Source organism: Parambassis ranga, chromosome 5 (assembly GCF_900634625.1).
Source record: "Parambassis ranga chromosome 5, fParRan2.1, whole genome shotgun sequence".
Taxonomy (NCBI): Eukaryota; Metazoa; Chordata; class Actinopteri; family Ambassidae; genus Parambassis; species Parambassis ranga.
This window is the reverse complement of record NC_041026.1, coordinates 29,995,161-30,019,378: the sequence shown is the minus strand read 5'-3', so window position 1 is coordinate 30,019,378 and position 24,218 is coordinate 29,995,161. Positions and strand designations below refer to the sequence as shown.

General features: G+C 41.8%; 1 protein-coding gene across 1 annotated transcript; it reads left to right on the top strand.

Moving 5' to 3' along the window:
- Nucleotides 1–7,161: 7,161 nt before the first annotated feature.
- Nucleotides 7,162–23,022, top strand: nampt2 (nicotinamide phosphoribosyltransferase 2). Its single transcript, XM_028406348.1, has 11 exons — nucleotides 7,162–7,480; nucleotides 11,381–11,516; nucleotides 11,852–11,955; nucleotides 12,043–12,171; nucleotides 12,498–12,656; nucleotides 14,811–14,941; nucleotides 15,038–15,263; nucleotides 16,127–16,246; nucleotides 17,710–17,850; nucleotides 21,556–21,681; nucleotides 22,238–23,022. Exons 1-11 carry the CDS (start codon nucleotides 7,433–7,435, stop codon nucleotides 22,379–22,381), a joined length of 1,464 nt encoding a protein of 487 aa, XP_028262149.1. The 5' UTR covers nucleotides 7,162–7,432; the 3' UTR covers nucleotides 22,382–23,022.
- The last annotated feature ends 1,196 nt before the right edge of the window (nucleotides 23,023–24,218 follow it).

The window sequence follows — 24,218 nt, the reverse complement described above, 5'->3', positions numbered from 1 at the left end:
GCCATCAATGTCAATCTCAAAGTGAGCTGCACATTTGTTGGCAGTCATATCATATTCATATCATCATTATTTACTTTTATGACAGGTACATCTAGGTAATTCAGGTAATTCATTGAAAGTATTCTAATCAATTCAATTCAGTTTTATTTATACATTTTACAATTAGAATTGTCTCAAAGCACTTCACAGAGACCCAGAGCCTGAACTCCTTTAAGAGCAGCAGTGGCAAGGAAAACTCCCTTTAAACAAGAAGAAACCTTGAACAGGACCCGGCTCATAAGGAGAAACTTCCTGCTGACAGTCGGCTGAGTAGAGGAGGAGAAGAAGAGGTATACAGGACAGAGAGGATCAAGGAGAGCGAAAGAGGAACAAACAAATATCATAGATCATAAAGTACTACACAAATGCATGTTTAGCGATTCTATCAGAAAAAAATAAACTTGTTGATTTATTGTACCACATTGCAATCCAAACTTCAATATAACATAATAGAATATAAATAGTCAAGCAAGTATATTATTCACTAAATTTCTAATGTAAAGTATAAAATGTATGTCCAGATTTACTCTTCGTTAGTCTCCCCTCTGAATGGGTTGTCGGAACAAGCACGGTGGATACAACTCGTAGTTTCCACACTCTTTATTTCACACGCACACATACCACATAAACTGTGAGCTGGACTAACTTCCAGCTAAATATTTAGTGACTCTTAGAACTATTAGTAAGTCTTAGAACTCTTAGAACTTTTAGTTTCCATCAGAACTATTAGTGGCGTTAGATCTATTAGTGGTCTTTTAGCTCTATTAGGAACTTTCAGGTTGTAAACCTGCAATAAAACACACAAACAAACCGTTATTAACGGCTAACATTTTGACTGTAACATTTCAAAACTAATCATGCCCACTCACCGATGCGTCATGCGGGTTCCGACGGGCAATCAGAAATAATAAACAAACCATTGCTGGAGGGGCAACTCTCAACATCCTGGCTTCTCCTGGACTGTCCACTGAAAACCGGACAGCTTTGGCATGTCCTCACCTTCACATCTCGTACCACCCCTTTTATGTTGGGGAAGGCTTCCGCCACCCGACCCAGCCTGAACTGACCCCTCCGTGCGTTCTGGTCAGCTAACCATACTAGGTCCCCCGCCGTGACATTCCGGTCGGGTGCATGCCATTTTTGACGGATGAAGAGACCTGGACCTGCTAGCTGACTCCCTCGCTTCCAGAATTTATCAACCTCAATCTGGATCGCTCTCAGTCGTACAGTAGGGTAAGTTGGATACTCAAACCCTTTGGTATCCCCACTAGGCCCTGCACAGCCAAGCAGGAGGGAGTTAGGGGTGATGACTTCCATGGTTTCATCTTGTACTTGGGCTTGTACTTGGGCCCTGGCACCAATTGGTCTCATTTGGCCGCTAACCTGTCATTTGACAGGTTAGCGGCCAAGTACAGGAGAACTCCAACGCTGTTAGGTTATTTTCTTCACCAACACTGCTCAACGCCCTCTTAAATACACGGACAGCTGCTTCAGCCGCCCCATTTCGGTGGGGAGAGTCCGCTGGATGAAATACCCACGTCCAATCAGTTCCTGTAGCTGCTGCCTTCTTCTGAATCTGATTCCTGTTAATGTCAGTTAGAAACTCATACAGTTCCTGTAACATCGGTCTGGCACCCACAAAGTTGGTGCTTTGATCTGACCAGAGCTTCCATGGGTGGCCCCTGAGGGCTGTGAAGCGCTGATACGTATTTAGGAATCCTTCTGTGGACAGGTCTTCCACTATGTCCGCATGCATAGCTCTGGAAGCCATACAGCCAAACACCACCCCCCACACTTTCATCTTTGTTCTCCGTTTTATAGCATCTCTGATGACATATGGGCCGAAGAGGTCCAGTGTCGTGAACTCGAAGCAGGCTTAGTCCATTCGAGTGGAAGCTCACTCATTACCTGTTTGCACATCTTTGCTTTGGTTTTTCAACAGTGCCTGCAAGAGTCAATGATGTTCCTAGCAATCCTTGGCCCCTGTACCACCCATGCTTTAGATCTTACCCGAAGAACTGTACCCGCGGCGCCTTCGTGGTTAGCTTCATGGGCTTCCCGTGTGAGAAGAGTGCTGACCCACGCGTTGTAGGGAAGCAGGGGTACAGCTTGAACCCTGCCATAGCATCTAAGGAGCCCTGAAGCTTCATCCCTGCTAACAACGAGCCTATCCAGTGTCGTCACAGGAAATGTTACACCTTCCCGGGTTGCCAGCACAAGTCTTGGAATGCAGACTTGAGTTCTTCCACTGTCGGTACTACCTCCCACTTTGACGGTACGGAGGCTCTCCCAATACAGGCCAACCACTTCTTCACAGCTCTGCGGAAATAACTTACTACTACACAGAGTTTAACTAGAGAACTGTACCTCGATGGGTCCACTTGATCTACAAGACCAGCTCCCCACAGCATCTCTATCCTTCTTATTCCAGCTAAGTTTTCCCATTTCCTGAGAACTCAGAAGCTCCGTTACCACTATCCTTAACCGCCGTAGCATTGCCACCAGGATCATCTGGCTTTGAATCTTTCTTGATCTGAGCCCTGGTTAGGACTGCCGAAAAAGCCTTTCTTTGAAGTTTGCTTACCATCTCTCTAGTACCAGCCGCCACCTCTGAGGCACACTTCATGGGCCAGGTTTCGACAGGAGTAGACAGGAAGTCAGGACCCCTCTGCCATACAGAGTCCATGTCCAACTGCTCAGGAGAGCATCCCCTCGTGACCATATCAGCCACATTGACCTCACCTGGGATCCACCACCAGTCAGTTACAGGCCCAGCCTTCTGGATCTCCCCGATTCTATTCGCGAAGAATGTTTGGAAGCCGTAACTCTCCCTTTGAATGGCTCCCAGCACTGTCTGACTGTCAATGAAGTGGTACCACCTTTCTACGTCCAATCGCCCATGCTTCAACATGTACCCTTTTAAGCGTGTGGCAAAGACAGCCCCGCAGACCTCAGCCTTAACTGCATCACCCTTTTGGTCTAGGGGGGTTAGTTTAGCCTTCGATCCAACCAGTCGGACTACCACACCATCCGACGTCTCCCATCGCAGGTACAGCACAGCACCATAGGATTCACAACTTCCAACGGAGAATGTGATGTGTGAGGTTTGCCTCTCCAGCCAGCAGGCGTAATACTTCTGTGGAACTTGATGCGACATAGGTGGGCATATTCCTTAAATAGTTCAATTGCTTTCCCTCGGAGCTGTCAGAAAGAGGTTGGTCCCAGGTGTCCTTAGTAAGCTTGCCTGCTTCCTGGAAAGCTCTTCTGAAGAGAATCACCCCTGTCTGCTTCATGGGTGTGGCAAGACCGAGTGGGTCGTACAGCCCTGCGATTTGGCTCAGTAGAACCTGACATGTCAGGGGATTTGGTGTCTTTACTTCCACCTCTTCTTTGGTAAGATCAGTCTCCGTCCTCATTTTTTTCTTCCTTCTGGAGAAGTTAATGGATACCATCACAAAGAGTTTATCCTCTTGCACCATGTAACCAACCCCAAGGGCTTTGTTGTCTTCCACCTTTAGTTGGTTAGGTAACAGCATAGCCATACGAGACATACTGGCGTAGTCACTGAGTGTGGATTAGGTGCAATTAGATGGCTCACCCACCACACAGGATCACGTTCTTGGTGAGTTAAATGGCGGCTCCTCTCGCCACCATCTCGTGTACTTGTCTCTTGTAGGCCTCTTTCCACAGGGGGTCTTTCATGAGCCGTTTCTCTGTCCTCAGAAACGTTGCTTCCACAGCCTTCTGGTTGTTAGGAAGAAAAGCTGGGTCTTCCTTCCAAGGATACTTAGCATCCCAGTGAGGCTGGTTGCTGTGGGTGTCACTCTCTTTGAAGCTCAGGCCCGCCCTTATTATCTCCAGCTCCTTCTCGTCAGCTAGGGATATCTCCTTTCCTCCTGGTGGGCATTTTCCACAACAACATCCTCCGCAGATAGGATCACAGGCAGCTCCGATGCTGTCCCATTTTAACCACTCAAGGACCCTTATCTGTGAACCTCCACTGAGCTTCCTTGCTCCAAGTGGTTTCCCATTTTTACCACACTGTGTTCCTCCACTTTGACAGCGACTGCCCTCATGGAGTGTGTGAAGTGCGTCTTCGAGTGTTGTTTGGTCACCTCCACTCCTTCGAAGAGGTCAGGATGCGCACCACTTACTGTCTTGCCTAGAGGACCATCCCACAGCACCAGGTCACCAGTACTTTGCGAGCTTTGTGGAGCTAGGCGGCCTTCTCTTGCACTGATTAGTAGATCAATCTTCTCTGGGCGAGTCAGTTCTCCTGGCTTAACTTCAGGGAAAAACTGCTCCAGTTGTCCAGAGTTCACCACATGATCCACTTTAGCAATTTCTTCCAACCCATAGCAGATCATCTCATGGAACGTTAAGGTTCTTTGTGGGGGCCACACCTTTATTGTCACAAAATACCTTTTTGTTTTAACCCACACCTTCATTTTGCCCACACCATACACAACAAGTGAGATTGTCTTGCCAACCAGTCTGAGCCTTTCTGCAGCATGATGTGTGATATAATTGGTATCAGAGGCGAGATCAACCAAAGCTCCAAGGCTGTCCCCTCTCTTTGTCCTGACAGGTACAAGCACTGGATGTAATGTAATGTAATGTAATGTAATGTAATGTAATGTAATGTAAATGTAAATGTAATGTAAATGTAATATTTTTTTGCATATGATAGGCAGAAAAAACGCTTGGTTTGTGCTGTTTGCATCACAGCTGTGCAGATGATGGTCCAATGAGTTTAATTGAACAATGACCCACAGACCACCACAGACCTGTGACAGCAACAGCTCTCTGCTGAACCAGCTGAATGACTTGTTTGGACGCTTTGCAGCACTCAACAGCACTCCTGCACAAAAAATCACACCCTCTCCCACTGACCAGGTATTTTCCCTGTCCCGAGCCAGCGTGAAGACATCTCTCAGCCAGATCAACGCACGCAAAGCTCCTGGTCCTGACAACATACCTGGCCGTGTGCTCAGAGACTGTGCTGAGGAGCTCGCTGAGGTGTTTACTGACATCTTCAACATCTCACTGAGCCAGGCTGTTGTCCCCACCTGCTTCAAAGCCACCAGGATCATCCAGAAGTCCACCCCCGCCTGCTTCAATGACTACCGTCCAGTAGCACCCATCATCATGATGTGCTTTGAACGGTTAGTCATGAAACACATCAAGACGGCCCTCTCTCCCTCCCTGGACCCCTTCCAGTTTGCATATCGGCCCAACCGGTCAACCAGTGATGCTGTTTCCACAGCACTCCACACAGCTCTCACCCACCTGGAAAATAAAGACTCATACGTTCGAATGCTGTTCATAGACTTCAGCTCAGCATTCAACACCATCATCCCACAGCAGCTCATCAACAAACTGGACCAGCTGGGGCTGAACTCCCTGCTGTGCAACTGGCTGCTGGACTTCCTCACCGGGAGACCTCAGACAGTGCGGGTCGGCACAAACACATCCAGCACCATCACAATGAACACCGGGGCTCCCCAAGGATGTGTGCTGAGCCCCCTCCTCTTCACTCTGCTGAACCATGACTGCACGCCAACACACAACACCAACATCTTTGTGAAGTTTGCGGACGACACAACTGTGGTGGGTCTCATCTCCGGTGGAGATGAAACAAATAACAGGAATGAGGTGCACCTTCTGGCCGGGTGGTGCAGAGACCACAACCTCTCCCTGAATGTGGAGAAGACAAAGGAGATGGTTGTGGACTACAGGAGAGCACACAGTCGACACACCCCTCTGACCATCGACGGTGCTGCTGTGCAGCAGGTGTGCAGCACCAAGTTCCTGGGTGTGCACATCACTGAGGAACTCTCCTGGACTAACAACACTGCATCCCTGACCAAGAAGGCACAGCAGCACCTCTACTTCCTCCGCAAGCTCAAAAGAGCCAGAGCCCCTCCCTCCATCCTGTGCACCTTCTACAGAGGGGCTGTTGAGAGCATCCTGTCCAGCTGCATCACTGTGTGGTACGGAGCCTGCACCGCCACCTGCAGGAAGACGCTTCATCGCATAGTGAGAGCAGCTGAGAGGATCACCGGCGTCCCTCTCCCCTCCCTCCAAGACCTCTACGACAGCCGTCTCACCCGAAAGGCCCTCCGCATCACAGGAGACCCCACCCACCCTTCACACCGCTTCTTCAGTCTGCTGCCATCAGGAAAGAGACTGCGCAGCCTCCGGGCCAGGACCAGCAGACTGAGGGACAGCTTCATCCACCAGGCTGTCAGGAAGCTGAACTCTCTCCCTGCTGCGCCCCACTTTCTCCCCCTTCCCTGACAACAGCCCCCACCCCTACCACCACCCCCCACCCCCTACCTCTACCACCACACATACCTCTACATTTTTTTACACTTTATATTTATCTTTAGTTTTTAGTTATATGTTATATGTTGTGGAGTGAAGAGTAACGCAATTTCGATTCTCTGTATGTCCAGCACATATAGCAGATTTGACAATAAAGCTGAATTTGACTTTGACTTTTCTTTTTACAACATACTCAAACAAAGCCTCATTCTTAACAACTACCTATAAAGTTAGTTAACCAGCAAACCCCTGTCAGTGTATATAATTAGTGTAGCCAATAAATTATATAAGCATTTTTTTTTATCAAAACAGAGTATTAATTAAAAAACAGACAAATAAACATCTGTTAGGCTAAACACTACAATCTGAGTGATTTGTTTGAGCGTGAGTGGTTGTGTGACCTTGCAACAGACTGACAAGCTGTCCATGGTGTACCCTACATGTTACCTAATGACAGCTGGGACTCCAGGAACATTAGTTAAAGAGAATGGATGGATATTACTGTACATTGAAATAGTGTGGACAGGTTGTATGTGTGTGTGTGTGTTTGTTTGTTTTTACCACACATTTTTAACTAAACTTCAAAGTCTACTCCAACTAATCTTAACAAAGGCGTTTAGAGATCCATATTAGCAGAAAATGTTAATGGGAAAATGAAAAAAATGCTTGATAACGTACAAACACTAAAAGTACCAAAAAAATCCTAAATGTACCTGAATGCAGCATGACGTACAGGATCAGATAGGCGGGGAGAAGACGTGTGCGTAGTCCCACGCGCACTAAAAACCCGCCCCCTTAACAATCCCCCCAACCTCCAGAATGATTCGAGCTGTGCCTGCTTTAGGAAAGCAGTGAGGCTGGAATTTGGGTTCGCTAGATAAAAACAGGGGTTCAAACCATAACAGTCGACGGCGAAGGCTCGTTTTCCTTGTTACCTGAGCTACAGTCAATCTTCGCGCTGACAGCAGCTACTGCATCTGGCCTCTGGGTCGCTGTCCTGTTCTTTAGCTAGGAAGAGAAGGAGCCTGAAGTGACATTTACATTTATTCATTCAACCACAACAACAATGGCAGCGCAGGATTTTAATTTCTTGCTCGCGACTGATTCTTACAAGGTGAGTTGGCCCGTTCCTTCTTCTCCGTTAACGTCATCATTTCATTTGTAACACACAAAATTTGAATTCATTCTGGGATACAGATAACTATAAACATCAGTATTTCACTACAAAGCACGACGCATCACAGTTAACGTTAGCCGTAGCATGTTTTAGTTGTGACTGCGTGTTACAGCGCTGGAAGAGATGAAAACCGAAAGTAAGCAGCAGCAATAGGTGACTTATGACCAGTGCATTACGTTTGTTAACAGCAGGAGCAGGATAGAGTTCACAGTACCAGTCAGAGACGTTTCGTTAAGTCCATGACACCTTATCAGATGATAACTGATGACTGGCAGAGAATGGGTACATATAAGGTGGTTTGTACATATATGTGTTTATAGTGTCTGTATGAATAACTCCCATTACAACTGAGCCAACTAGATATATTGGTCTTCTAATGGACAATATCAATCATTTCTTATATTGGTGACAGATGTTTTGGTATCCGATATAAGTTTTTTCCCAGCACATGCTGTCATCACATAGTGAGAGTACTTCAACAAATTCTGCTTATAATACTCAGTATATCTAAGCTTTATGTAGTGTTAAAAAACAATGGTGTTTTCCACTTTTTAACACACCAATCTTTATGATAATAATCACGTTTAAAAAGCTTTAATGTATATAAAGAATACCTGTTTATATAGACATACTTTTTTTAATTATGAAAACATCAGTACTGGCAAATATCAGCCAATGTGTTAAAAAACTGCTAACACTGTTGCTGTCTTCCCGTGATAGGTCAGCATTGGCATTTCTTCCACATCACAAGTTAATTACCCAATTTGATAAGGTAATTTCACTAGAGGCAAGACTTAGGACTGATCAGATCAGCAACAAGACTGTCCCATTCAAAGGGTTTCTTTAAACGTGGACAACAAATGTGTCTCTTCTGTGATAGAAAATGCATCAGGTAGATTCTTTCGGCGCCTGCAAGCGCCTGCTTGTATGATGCCAGTTCCAGTGAATATATGCAACGCCAAGATTGTTGCCAATGTTTGCTACTTGTGTACTGATGTACACTCTTAACTGCTCCCAATATACATATATATACATATATATATATATATATATATATATATATATATATATATATATATATATATACACACACACACACACATATGACATGGTAATGAAACTGGTTACTGACCTACTGTCAGTAAACAATGGGTGAGTAACCAGTTTCACAACACAGTTTCACCACAGTTCCAGAGTCATTAGCCAAACAAAAACAAAAAGTTAGAATAGCAAACACAGGCACTTTCTGGAATACAAACACAGCACTTTCATGTCTTAATGCTCTTTTCATATTTATCCTGTGAACAAGATAATTAATTTTACCTTATTTTTACAATGCATATCATAGTCCTTTTTTCACACACACACGGGTTTTGAAGACATTTCGCTGCTGAACAATGGCGGAGGAAGATTTGTTTGCTAGTATTTCACGGTTTTGCTTGTTTGCCCCAATATCACCCAAATATCACCCAAACAGAGGGCAGCAGTGGCGCAGTGGTATAGCAGGGTTGTCCAGTAACCAGGAAGGTTGGTGGTTCAATCCCAACTCCTCCCTAGTCACTGTTGTGTGTTCTTGGGCAAGACACTTCACCCTAGCCTGTGGCGCGCCTTGCTAGTCATTGTATGACACTGCTTGGCAGATTAATCCCTCTGGGATTAATACAGTATCTAAAAAATGATGGATAAAAATGAGGTGGGCTCGGACACAACCAAGACAAAAACCTCTTCTCAGACGTTTGTTGTTTTGTTGAGAACAACCTGTGAGACCTGCGCAACATGCCAAACGAGTGCTCCGAGAAGATGTGATGTCATCAGCCAGAACAAGAGAACTCTGTTCTCTTGGATTATGTAACAGCCTCAAGTGGTACAAAAGTCAATCTTAAATTCTGAGTCAGAGGTAATGCTACACCCAGGCATAAGTCCAGCTAGTACACTCTGTCCTTGAAGTTCAAGTCACGTTCCATCAATTGTAATACTGGCCCTCTGCATATCAGGGAGACCCGCCCTTGAGAGCCTATGCAGCTTTTACTTTCATTTTGTTCAATTTGTAACTTAAATCCAGTTCAAGTCAGACCTCTGCTCGGACAGGCTGTGTATATCAGCATATGCTCAGGTCAGTAGAGTTGAATGTCGGATATCCCTGTTATATGTCATTCAAAGGTTGGCACTGCAGCCAAATGGCAAAGATCTGGATGGTGACCAACCAACCGTCCATTTTATTAGCTCCAATGACCCCTGAAAACAAGTCCAAAGCAGCAACACAGGCAAGAGGATTCCGTAAACAGATTGCGATGACCTCATCTGAAAGTTCACTGGGTTTACAAGTGTTTCAACACAGTATCGCACACAATAAAATTAGTATTTAGTTTTTCTGCCCTTAGAGTGACATAATCACTTTTATTTCACACAATTTATTGATGAACAAAGCATCACAGCCACAGAACATTCTCCTGTTGGGGTTTTAAAAAGAGATGGCAGCATTATGTTGGTCACTGATGTTCTTTTACATCACCTCAAACTTTCTAGCACTTGGCATCATTTTTTTATTTTAACTTCTTGATTAAGATGCAAATTGTCATCAACCAGAACAGCGAGTTTTTGTCTTCTCTACACACCAGACATATGTTTACTGTGCATTACAATTACCAGCCACAGATTTTTATTATCTACTCTTGTGTAATTATCACAGTACTAATGGCATTGCAAGCATTTTCATTTAAGCTCCAGCCAATGTTCTACATGTGACTGGGTGTTTTTGTTTTCTGCACAAAATCTTTGTTGTGTAACTTGTGTAATAATTAACCATGCTCTGAGGAGTGTGAGCTTAAGCTTTCACTGCTGAAATCTGTGAGGAATTCATTGATGTCCTCGTGCCTTGCAGTGTGCAGCTCCCAATACTTCCTTCATGGATTTGTTTACCAGCATGCTAATACTGTAATCACACTGGTGTGTGCACATACCTGCTGTTTGCCAGTCCTTGATTCTTTAGAGTAGTGTGTTCAGGGTCCTACCGTGACCAACCCTTGTTTGGTCCTTTAAAAACTGCAGGAAGTATATCCCCAAGTGGAGGCAGTCCTAGATACCTATGGACATCACATCATGGTGCATAGTTGATAGTATTATACTACTTTTGAAATAACTATACCAGCTGAAATTACAAATTAACCAATGCTAAATCAGTGAAGTGTAGCTAAGTTACAGCTAGTTAGCTAAGCTTACTTGCTTAATTTAATTGCACTGTCTCTGGAGGTGATAGTTCGCTGGCTTGCACTAATACTTGTAATGCTTCAAAACTGTAACACTTCATTATAACATGTCCCCATTATGAATACAAAAATGACATATTCTGTTAAAAAAATCTGCATTCCTCAGAACAGCAAGAAAGCCATGATTCAAGGTGTGAAATCAAGGATAATTTTTCTGATCTTTAAATAAAATATTTATGTAGTATGATGCATACAAATCCAGTGTACAGTACTTTCCATGTCTTCTCTGCTAAGCTTAGAGCATGAGCAGGGGAGATAGCAGAAGAATGTAGATGTCTCTGAAAGGTTGTTGCTTTTAATTATACAGTTAGTGCTGCAAGAGCACAAAGACATACTTGTGCTTTTTACAAGTGTGCTGTACACCATGCAAGCATTACATTGAGGAGACAATCCCCCCATGTGCCCTGCTATAACAGTGTGGTATAGCCATTTGGAAGGTGTCAGTTTGACATAAATCATCTCCATTTGTTCAATTTTCCACTACCAAACCAGAAATTACCACAAGTTATTGACTTTCTACATACTCACATGGTACAACAAAACTCTTTCTTCTGTCTGTTTCTTCTTTCAGATCACGCACTACAAACAGTATCCTCCAAATGTCAGCAAAATCTACTCCTACTTTGAATGCAGGTGCAAAAAAGGCTCCCAGTTCAGTGAAGTGGTGTTCTTTGGTCTTCAGTATCTGTTGAAGAAGTACCTTACAGGTTTGTTCTCCTCTGTCCTACAAAGAGATCCCACAGACCCATATAGCAAAGAGAAGAAAATGGTGCCTGTGTATGGCTAATACATGTAAAAAAGTAAATAACAATATAAATAATATTGTTGGCAGCCAGTAGCACATTGTAATTTAAGTGTGAATTCACACCTTAAAAGTGTGAGTTTATGGTTTGTACAAACCAGTATTATTGGAAACAAAACAGATTGGCTACAATTGTAGTGTTCTCTGTAATGAGACTTCTGACAGTGTGCTGGGTGTTGAATCAGTCCTGTGTTTCTCTGCATGTGACTGAATTAGTGAAAAGTTTGTTCTTCTTTGCAGGCCCAGTGGTCACAGAAGAGAAAATTCAGGAAGCAAAGCTTTTCTATCAGATGCACTTCAAACAGGCTGTATTCGACGAGGAAGGCTGGAGGAAAGTCCTTGAGGTATACAATGACACATTAGTCTGTTTGCATGCAGAAGAATGTGTTATCACGTATCCAATCTGAGTAAAATGCGTTACTTATCGTCAGAAACATGATGGTCGTCTTCCTATCCGGATTAAAGCTGTCCCTGAAGGCAGGATTGTGCCAAGAGGCAATGTGCTCTTCACTGTGGAGAACACAGATCCTGGCTTCTACTGGCTCACCAACTACATTGAGGTAATCAGCGTCATATCTGTTGTTGCTGCATCTGCTCTGCACCTGGCAGGTGGTCGCAGCTAGGCAGCAAGGTTCCAGAACAGGGCAACTTCTTTGTCCATACTGGTCTTGACTGAAGTATACATTTGTGAATTGTTCCAGCACTCCCCCAAAACACTCCTGGACCTGGCAGTACAGTGTGTCCTTACCTCATTTTTCACCTCATAATTTACTAATGCAAAAGTTACTCATTACTCTCATTTCAGCTTCAGTGCTTTTGTCTTGACCTCCAACACACATTGAGTTTTTTTATAATCAACATTACATTATGTTTATTCTTGTTGCAGACCATGCTGGTCCAGATGTGGTATCCTATCACTGTAGCAACCATATCCAGGGAGTTTAAGAAGATCCTGGCCAAACATTTGAAGGCCACCTCAGGAAATTTGGAAGGCCTGGACCTGAAACTGCATGATTTTGGCTATAGAGGAGTCTCCTCGCAGGAGGTAAGGAAGGCTTTCTGTTTTTGTATCTTACTGTTGTATATACAATGAGAGAGTTTAGTTAACTTTATAAATCTCTTGAGATCACATGGCTAACAAATTGAAGCAGTCACATAGTATTTTTTATATATTCAATTTTTGCTGTTTTTAAAGAAGAGTTCAGCAGAAGTTTTGTAGGACAATATGCTATGTACGTAACTAGAATATTCTCTCATGACACATTTTGAAAGCCTGCTTGTATTAGTATGGATAACATCAAAAACATGAATGCTACACTGTCATGCTTTTGGGAAGTTGTTGAGCAGCCTGTTGTGGGGCTTGATTTGTGGTGGTTCCAATGTCTCACAAGACAGTTATCATCACCATAAAAACATAGAATCCTGTCATGCGCACTGTAGTTTTTCAGTTTTCTTAAACTGTCAACTTATTGGACTGTGTAAAAATCTGCTGATGTTTTGGGCCAAATTTATTATATTAAAATCCAATATTTGGATTTTTTGCCAGCGGTGTTTCCAGTATCCCATTGGTATGCCGTTCCCTCATGCTGTAGCTTGTCCCTACTGTTAAGTTTGTGGATGTAGAACAAGCACAGTAATTTAATCAGTTGCCAACTGTACGTGAACTCTGACACTAATATATAAATCTGACGATCAAAACCCAGTCCAATAACAAGTGAAGAGTGACTGTGACAGTCTCATATCATTGTAAACAAGCACTGATTAGGTCACTGATCACAGGCACAAAGGTTAGATCAAGATGGAAGTCAGGTGGACAGATTTACGTAATATGCATAAAGCTGGAATGTTAATTCACTTATAAGTCTCTTGTAGAGCCAGTCTACTGAGTTGGTGAAAGCAGTTATAGAAACACAGTTTAAACATGTGCTTTTAAGCATCAAGGACTCCTTTATATTAGTTAGGTTAGATTGTGTGCATGTTAAAACTTTAGCCCTTGTGGAGAGTAAGCTAGTAGGCACAGCGAAGATGGAGAAACGTGTGTGTGTCTCATTTGTGGAGCGACTGTGGCGACAGCAAAGCGGCACAATGTCGAGAGACACTTCACTACATGTCACAGGAGCAATCATGCTAACTACCCACCGGGAAGTGCGCTACGGGCAGAAAAAGCCTGTGAGCTAAAGGTGTCTTTCGGTAAGCAGCAGTCTTTTTTCACGAGGCTGGCGAAAAAAATCCCAAAAAGCAACCGAAGCCTTTCATCCTTTTCATGCAGAAAAAGGTACCACTGGAAAAGCTGGTAGCAGTAACTACAGACGGGGCTCCTGCTATGATCGGCCGACATACAGGTTTCATTGCTCACTGTAAAGGTGACCCAGACTTCCCCAAATTTCTGCATTACCACTGCATCATTCACCAGCAGGCGATCTGTGCCAAAGTGATCGGCTTTGATCACGTAATGACTCCCGTTGTGAAAATCATAAACAGCATCCGCTCCAAAGCGAAACAGCACAGAACATTCAAGCTGCTGTTGGAGGAGATGTCAGCTGAATATAGTGACCTGCTGCTACACACAGAAATCCGATGGCTCGGCAGAGGACGAGTTTTACTTCGTTTTTTGTCACTTTTGGGTGAAATCAAAGAGTTCATGCAGTCCAGAGGTGAAGATGCCTCCCTGCTCGAGGACACAGGGTGGACACTTGACCTTGCATTTTTAACGGACATTACTGGGAAACAGCTGCAAGGCAAAAATAAGACTGTATAATCTATAAAATATTGTAGAAGTGATCATCTGAAAATGTAAAAGAAAATGCTGAGATAATAGAATTAAAGTATTGAATATATCTTCTATTTTCCTCCCTTGTTAAGTCATTGTTGATCATTATTATAAGAAATCATTAATGTGATCAGTGTCTTCACATAGGTATCGTTAAAAATTCTATAAAACTAAAGGTAAAGAGAGCAGATTTGTTATTTCAGAGGAGTGGTTGCACCTTATATGACTTGATACCCATGAAGTAGCTCACAGTTTCGAAAAGGTTGGTGACCCCTGGTCTAAGCTGTTATTGAGTTACTAAAGAAAAGAGAACAATCCAGGTCTTATAATCCTGCTACAAACTGGTGTTTGCTGAATTATGTACAAGTGTGAGTTCAAACTGAAAGAAACTTATTAAAGTGATTAATGACTTCTGCTTTTGATCTGCAGTCTGCCGCCTTGGGTGGAGCAGCTCACCTAGTTAATTTCTGCAGCACAGATACAGTAGCTGGGCTACTGATGGCTCAACGGTACTATGGCTGTCCTATGGCAGGCTTTTCTATTCCAGCAGCTGAGCACAGGTATCACCCATACACACAGATATGATAGTAAAATGTGCATATTAAATCTAGTGTATCATCTGACTATCTGACTTGTCATCGTTTCCTATTCTGCAGCACTATCATCTCCTGGGGAAGGACCAGAGAGAAGGAGGCATTTGAGCAAATCCTGGATCAATTCTCCTCTGGGCCTGTGTCAGTCGTCAGCGACAGCTATGATATATTTAAAGCCTGTAAGCACATCTGGGGTGACAAGTTGAAGGAGCGAGTCATGGAGCGCAGCCAGGACTCCTGCCTGGTGATCCGGCCTGACTCTGGAGACCCAGCAGAGACTCTTATTGAGGTAAATACACACACACATATAAGGCACACTCTCAATGTCTGAATCCTTTAAAAAAACTTTTTTTTTTCACATCTAAATGAAATTAGGCAGATGTCTGTTTTTGTGTATATAAATATATATATATATTTTTTGTGATCGTTTTGTTTCTTTTTATTTGCCATATTTATGTACAATGCATGTTTTGGTTAACATAAGCACAATTCATTATATGCTGCACTGCAAGCAATTTGAATTTGCACACTACACGTGTGTTTATTTATAATAACGGCACATGTACAGTTATTAGAACATACTGAGCTGAGTTAACTCAATCCCTGTTTCTGGTATTTATCCCCCTTCTCTTTGTGTTGTCAAAGGGTGAAATTTAAAAAGTTTAAAAGTTAATGAGGAGAGCAGAAATTCTTGTCTCTTCCTACTTGCATCTGCAAGTTTAGTAATTAAGCAATACATAGTCTTACCCATTACCTTCATAAGATCATCACCCAATGTCTTAACATTTTAGAATGTAGTATAAAGACACCTCAAGGACCTTGCCTAGTTATAGTAGCTACCCTGCAGCTTTTGAAATGTTTGCTATTTCAAACAAAAAATTCAAATAAAAATAAAAAAAATAAAAAAAAAAATCAAATCAAATAAAAATTCCAAAAATAATATTTTTAGTACAACATGAGTTCTGTCTAATACAAAAATTCCCTTTTCAATACAAACAATTGTGTGTTTATTGCACCAGTGTCAAAACACTCTGTCTACTGTAAATTGATTGTTCTTTGAAAATAATAAAATGTTGATATAAGAAATGAGGATAGCTTTAACAAGACATGACTGATATCTATATGATATCTGTATGACAATGCCTCTTTTAGGTCATCAAGATTTTGGAGGAGCGTTTTGGCTGTTCTTTGAACTCTGTGGGATACAAGGTGCTGCCTTCCTACCTGCGAATTATCCAAGGTGATGGCATTGACCTCAAGTCAGTTGACGAGGTAAGGCAGCTTAACTGTTGACATATTACTTTCATGTATTATATTTGTGTATTACCTCATTTTTTAGTCAATGTGGGCTCGTTCACTAATTTATTTGGACATCAGTGTTTATCATGATAGTATTCTTTTCACTTGCAGACTACAGCTGAAGTGCAGACATCATTTGCATCTAAATTCTGACTTCCTGTATGAACTGCAGGGTTGCAAATGAAACAGCACCCATTTTATCTGTAGTCACCTTCTAGTGTTGCCTGTTTAGTTCAGCACCGGCAGTGCATTAGATATAATGCATAAATAATATATACTTTTAAACGTAAACAAGAAGTCATCCACATTCTTTTAATTCTGATAATGTGTGTGTGGTACCTGTCACTCCTGAAGAAGGTTTTCATCATTGGCACACAATCTGTACGCACTGTATAAACATGTTAAGCATTTTTCATGTGATGCACTTTTCACATGACTGTAGGTGGCTTCAGCCTGAATGTGACCCTGGCTTGGGCAATATTGAAATGCTTTAAAGTAAAAGGCACAGAGCATTTGATGAACTGTGCACTTGCAAAAACCTGTCTTGTGAAACCATAGGAAATAACTAACAAAGGAAGATGTCCACATACCGTGTATTAAAACAGAACCTTATCTGACTCTGACTTCTCGCTCAACTTTGTTTCAGTCTCATGCCAGTCATTCCTTTGCAGAGGTATGGGGATGTGCAACACATATTATTAGTCATACATAGACGCAAAAATGTAACTCAATCAATGCTCACAAGCATCACTTGATCAGTCAGGCAAACACAAATATAAATCAGTTGCTTGTGCAGGCATAAAATGTCAATTGCACAAAAACTCACCTAACTGGTCACCATGTGATCCCTCACCTATATAAGGATAATTCTATCACTCGCATGCAGTTGGTAACTTGTACTAAAACAAGGATAACTGACACACATGTTGTGTCACTTGGTAAGTTGCATAAAAACATGGTTCAACTTGGTGTTTGTGTGCAAACGATGACAAGTAGCCCTTGGTCACTTGCTAAAACTCAATGTACAGCTAATACAGTGATCAAGACAAGTATAAATGGTCACAAGGGTGTGTACAAAGATGATTTAACTGTTGTTTTCTACTATATTCATTCATATATAATTAGAAACATACATCTTACCAGGATTTTAACTTGTATTTCCATAATAAACATCTAAGTAGTTGTAATCAATGACAAATATAATCTAACAAATTTACAGCAAAATCTGACATTTTAAATCCTGAAAAGTTTGGAACTTCAAAATGAAAAATGTGCTGTTGCACTGAACAGGCTTTAACAAAACACAAACATGAAATACAACCTGAAAAGCTGTAGTTCAGCTTAGCAATTTAACTTTTGTATGCGTGTAAATATTCATAATGTGCTATATAATTCCCCAACACAGCTCCTATGCCCTCTTTGCTGTGTTTCTGCAGATCCTCCAGAAGCTGAGTGATGAAGGATGGAGTGCCGAGAACGTCTTCTTTGGTTGTGGCAGCGCTCTGCTTCAGAAACTCAACAGAGATACACTAAGCTGCGCCTTTAAGTGCAGCTACGTTGAGACCAATGGCAAGGGGGTGAGTGGATGCTGTGACATTCATAAAGATATCTGGGGACATCTGTATTCACAAAGATTCTAAGAATCTTGTCAGACAGCTCTTATCTTAGCCTAAAAATCTTAGTAAGGACTCTTGACTCAAAAGTGATTTAAGAACATCTTCAGAGCGGCTCTAAGGAAGGATCAGATCTGAGTGAGGAGGGGTGTTTGACCCCATTGCTAAGTGACGCAACATGAGAATACATTCCTAATACTATAAACAGCATAGAATGAACAGTGAAATGAAGTCTTGTAATGATGATGTGATCATAAACACCAAGGGCTTGGATGTAATTCAGCCCATATGATAATATTGTGGGACTACTGACTCAGCTGTCGTCAACTTTCTGTGATTGCTGTCTGTTAAATAGAGGACTGGTTGGTGCAAATTTGCAACCAAAATGGAAAGCGGTAAAAGAACGCAAACACTCTGAGCACAGTTAGTAGACGAGAGAAAAAAATGTTCTCCAAGCAAAATTCAGCCCAGTTATTATGGTACAATCTAACACCTTCTTCCTGATTTTGTGCACAAGTGAGGAGTGTTAAAAGCGGTGTTATGTCTTGCAATCTAAGATGAGGTCAACCACAAATATTATACACGCTCCATCCAATCTGTAGTGTTTTAATAGCTCACTGTCATTCATAGTTTGGAGAAAGTTTCTTCTCTCTGTTGCTCCACCATGTCCTCTCTTTGTAAGGAACTCTTTATCCTTCTGAAAGTCCTCCTCATACTCTTAACATTTTTTCACCTTAAGACCATTTCTTAAGGGCTAAGATGTTTTGTGAATCACTTCTATCTTTACTATAGGATTTAGTCTTAATTATAAGGAGAAATGTTTTGAATTTTCTTAGAATTTCACCACTAACCATTAGCAATGTAACAAACAGACAGATTTTGACAGTTACTGTCAGTCAAGAAGCCTGTTGTAAATAAAAAAAAACAGTCAGAATCCACCAGTAATCTTGTGAGTGCATATGTTTTATTTTGGGATATTTTCTAATTTATGTATGTGGGCTGTGATGGAATATCAGAATCAGAAATACTTTATTAATCCAAAGGGGAAATTGCTTACATTCCAGGTGCTCCATGCATGCTCAGAAACAGGTTAGAAATATAAAATAAGGTACGGTGAATTAGCAAGTAAATAAAAAAAACAATTCTAAACAATCCAAGTTTAAGTGGTAGTTAAATATAATACAACTGGAATACTGTGAGTAGTAAAATATAACTGGTGTATACATCTTAGACAGCATCCTTCTATCTGTCAAGGAGTGCAGCTCCACCCCCACAACATCCCTGGCCCTTCAGATGAGTTTATTGAGTCTGTTTGTAACTGCTGCTCTCAGTCTGCTGCCCTAGCACAAAACGGCAAACAAATCACCACAGTCCTGTACTCAGACTCTTCACCTTTGCTGATACATCCAACTATGCCAGAGTCATCAGAAAACTTCTGAAGGTGACATGACTGTCTGGTAGCTGAAGTCAGTGGTGTAGAGGATGAAGAGAAAGGGAGAGAGGACTGTCCCTTGTGGGGCCCCCGTTCTGCTGAGCACTGTGTCTTACACAAACCACTGCGGACACACATACTGTGGTCTACCAGTGAGATAGTCCACAATCCATGACACAAGGGGGGATCTACCTGCATCGCTGTGAGTTTCTCACCTAGAAGAGCCGGTTTGATTGTGTTGAAGACACTGGAGAAGTCAATAAACATGACCCTCACAGTGCTCGCTGGCTTGTCCAGGTGGGTGTAGAAGAAGGAAGATGATGGCATCTTCAACTCCCAGCAGGGGCTGGTAGGTGAACTGGAGAGGGTCCAGGTGAGGCCTAACAGTAGGCCGGAGCTGCTCCAGAATGAGACCTTCCAGGGTCTTCAGGATGTGTAACTTCAGTGCCACTGGTCGGTTAAACCATACTTTTTCTATTTCTTAATGATGGATTGAACTTTATGGGCTGTCCAGTGAGTTGGAAATCTTTTTGTAGCATCTTCTGACTTGTGACAGTGATCTTTTCTCTGAGTTCCTTGGTGTGTTCTTTTTGTCTTGTTGCAACTGAATACTGACAAGTAGAGGCCGGACCTCCCAGACATCTCAGCTCAGATGGTGGAAACATGGATGGTACTCGAGGATTCTTAGTCTCTAGTACTGTGACTGCACAATATTGTGAGAGTATTTATTGGCTGTCTATAGGCAGAACTCTCTGTCAAACAGGCCAGACAGGCTTTGTTACCTTAGAAAGATAATATTGACTCTGCAGGATCTACAGCTCAACTTTTTAAAAAGTATATAATATTTACGTAAATTAATAATAAGATACGAGGAACTAAAGTATCTACCTTTATATATAAATTATAGTTATAATTTCTTTTAATTTGTAACAGTATTTGGGGTCATTTGCTCCTCCTACCTATCCTGTGCATACTATATCTACTTTGAGCGTGCATTACAGGCATGTTGAAGCGTTTGCACACAGAGCAGCACAGATGTCGTGAAGTTACTTTACCATAGAAAACCATTAGAATTCAAACTAATTTAAAAAGAAAAGAATGAAACCCCAAGATTCTGAAAGTTGGGCAAGGGAGCTGACGGTGAAATACACTGCTCAAAAAATAAAGGCAAAACTGAAAAAACACATCCTAGATCTCAATGAATGAAATATTCCAGTTGAAAATCTTCATTCATTACATAGTGGAATACGTAGAGAACAAAATACCATAAAAATGATTAATGTAAATCAAAATTATTATCCCATGGAGTCTGTTTCTGACAGTTTAAGCAGAAACATGCATATTAGTGGCCTGCTGCAGGTCATGTTGCAGGGCTCTGGCAGTCCTCCCTGCTGCTGGGTTGTTGTCCTCATATGGTTCCCTCCACGTCTCCTGGTGTACTGGCCTGTCTCCTGGTATCTCCTCCATGCTCTGGACACTGTGCTGACAGACACAGCAAACCTTCTTGCCACAGCTCTCATTGATGTGCCATCCTGGATAAGCTGCACCTGAGCAACTTGTGTGGGTTGAAGACACCGCCTCATGCTATCTCTAGGGGTGGGAGATCTGACAAAATGCAAAGTGAGCAAAACATCATGCAGAAAGGATGAGAACAGAGAAATGTTCTGTGGTCAGCACCTGCAGAACCTCTCCTTTATAGGGGTTGTCTTGATAATTGCCTCTCATTTCCACCTGTTGTCTGTTCCATTTACACAACAGCAGCTGAAATTGATTCACAGTCAGTGTTGCTTCCTAACTGGACAGGCTGATTTCACACAAGTGTGACTGACTTGGAGTTACATTGTGTTAAGTGTTCCCTTTGCATGTCAGCTTCAGCACTGTGGTCACACCTAAATGCGTTGTGGAGTTTCCACATGCTTTACCGTACAGTTCAGCATAGTCAAGCACCTCATTTTAAAGTGCAGTGGGGAAAAGGAGTAGGTGTCACTTGTACAGCTATACTTTGCCAAGGTCTTAGCTACAGTATAAAGCAGTTTCTGTCAACATTAAATTTTCTTGTCATAGTACATGCCCTGCTGTCTGTTTATCTGTTTACATCTGTAAACATGTCACTAAACAGAATACATCAATAAGAAGGTCTGATGGTGTTTTCAGGACACAGATTCAGTAATCCTCAAAAGACTGTGTTTTTCCATTTGTCTTGAGTGGTTGAGACAATTTCTATTCTCACCTTTCAGATGGATGTGTACAAGCAGCCCGTGACTGACCCATCCAAAGGGTCAAAGAGGGGCCGCTTATCACTGAGGAGGAACTCTGATGGATTCTTAGAGACAATAGAGAGAGGAGCTGGCAAGCCTGAAGAGGTTAGTCACAGCATGTCACTGACACGTCCCAGCACCATACTGTTTGTCAGAGTATGTAACACATTTTTGTATATATATACTATACTAGAACAAAACCAATATACTTATTGACCTCTATTAAGTGCTGATACTGCACTGTCACAGATAAAGTAGTATGAGCGAATATATAACATCATGCAGAAAAGGTGCTATTTTTATGCGTCATCACATATTTAGCTGCTTCACCTCATAAGCTTACAATGCTCTCAGCACTGTCTGCAGCACATGCAGCAGTGCAGTGGTGGTGCAGTAAGTCACATAATGTCTTATAATTACTACATTACTGAAAATGAGTTTTACACATTACAGAATAACTCTAACATATGTATTTGAAATGTCCTTTTGTGTTGGTTTTATTTTCGTTTTCGATATGTTTCTGAGCAGGGCTGAAAATGTTTTCTGCATAGGTCCTTCCTGTTAAATTGAGCACAGCATGCAATTATTTGGAGCATGTTTTTTCTTGGTTCTCGTGGTTCCTGTATTTGCTGTGCGATCAGTGTGTCTTCTTTGTCCTCAGGATCTGTTGGTGACTGTCTTTGAGAACGGCAGCCTGGTGCAGGACTACTCCCTGGAGGAAATCAGGAAAAACGCCCGGCTGTATGACGAGGACCTGAACCCCACCCTGCACAACCATAATCACATCATCAACGGCATTCATTAAAAGCACCTCTCACATGCACAGGACAGACAGGGGGTGCTGGAATGAAGACTGCAGTGTGATTTTTAAGGAGCCCACGTATCACAGTATAAACTGAGCAGGAGTGAAAAGCATTTCAGTCAACACCACACACTAACACCACCTCCAACACCTTCATCCTAAGGAGCCAATCATGTTCAGGTAGACCTTCACTTTGTCTTCTGGAGCAGTATGTACAGGACTGCTGCTATGTGAACAATTACACTGTCCTGTCGAAGCTCAGGGTCAGATATGATAAGCTAAGTTTCACTTCTTATACTTTCATTTCTGGATTTAAAGACACACCTGAGTTTGGTCCTTAAAGTGTAGCTTTAAAGATGTGATATGCAGTATCAGGCCAAAAATGACCCCTACACGTCCAAATATTCCAAGCTACCTTTAGTTTTTCTTCTTCTTCATGTTCTTTTAAAATAAATCATATGAGGCAGTATTTTATGCCACATTAATAAACAATTGACAGTATTATTCATTATTATAATAGTGCTACATCATCAAGTAGGAGTTATGCTGAGTGCTTGAAACATATTTAATTCAAGATCAATGTCTTCTGTCTGCTGTTTTTTTTCTTTCTTTTTTGTCATTCAAAATAAAAATCCAGTCTTTAACACATCTCAAATTACAGATGAAAAAACACAAAGCACAATGCTCCATTTTTACTAACAGCACTGCACAATAAATAAAGCTACACTGCCGCGGTTTGCACAAAAACACAAGCAGTACATTTAAGGGGTAGGCCCACAAAGCAGTGTGTGTTTACAATTTACCAATTAATAACTGGAAAACACTGAGAGTTTTAAGAATACACTGTAATATATCAATAACTTTGCACCATTTGTTTTTATATTAACAAGGTTTTAGCCATTCATGCTAGATTTTAAGCTAGCAAGCATGTCAAATGTATCCAGTGTTCATCCCAGAGCATCTCCTATTGGCCACTAGCTGCTAAGTTGCAGTGACACATGTCAGATGCAGTGTGTACGTTGTTTTCCCATGACATATCCCATTAGCTGCTAGCTAATAGCTACATATTCAGTCTCTGGGAAGCAAAGTATTGGAATCTAAAGCAAAACAATTACTTTAAAAACCTGACTGCAACATGCTTCTCTCTGCCTGTCTCACTACCACATTTAGCCAGTTCTCTCTCTGTTATCCAGAGAATTAACCTCTTTAGCTTTTAATGACTAGCGTAAGCCTGCTAATGCCTTTAAACTGTGGGAATATCATTCAGAATTGTAGTGATTAGCTCATATTAGCAGTAGTAGCTACTTACCACAGGAAAAAAGGAGATGTTAGTTTCTGTCAAATCAGCAGGTAATTGGCTAGCAGTTGTTCACTTCACTAGTTCAAGAGGGTGAATGTAGAAATTGGCTGTAAGGTGAGGTAGTATGAACCCTTTAGAAAATAATTACAGGATCTTTTATGCAAAGACTTTAATTTTTAAATGTAAAATTTAGATATTTTACAGTCTCTTCCTATTACTTTTTTTATTAAACACGCAGCCTTTTCTTCATCATCCGGTCTTCTAATAAATTCTGCTGCTGTCTAAATGAAGTGTAAATTGATCAATTTAAGCAGTGTCTACTATTTTCACCCACAAGCTAAGTTTTATTTCAGAAGTGTTTAGTCCCCACTCTTAAATGTGAATTTGTTTTAGGATCTGTGCAGACACTGACTGGGACTTCTGCTATTGTGCACTGCTTAATTGACAGTATATATTGTTGTATATACTGGATGATAGAATGGAGGCATTGTTGGTGAAATAATGAAGCTGGATTTGATTGAACAGCCACCTGCTATTTGA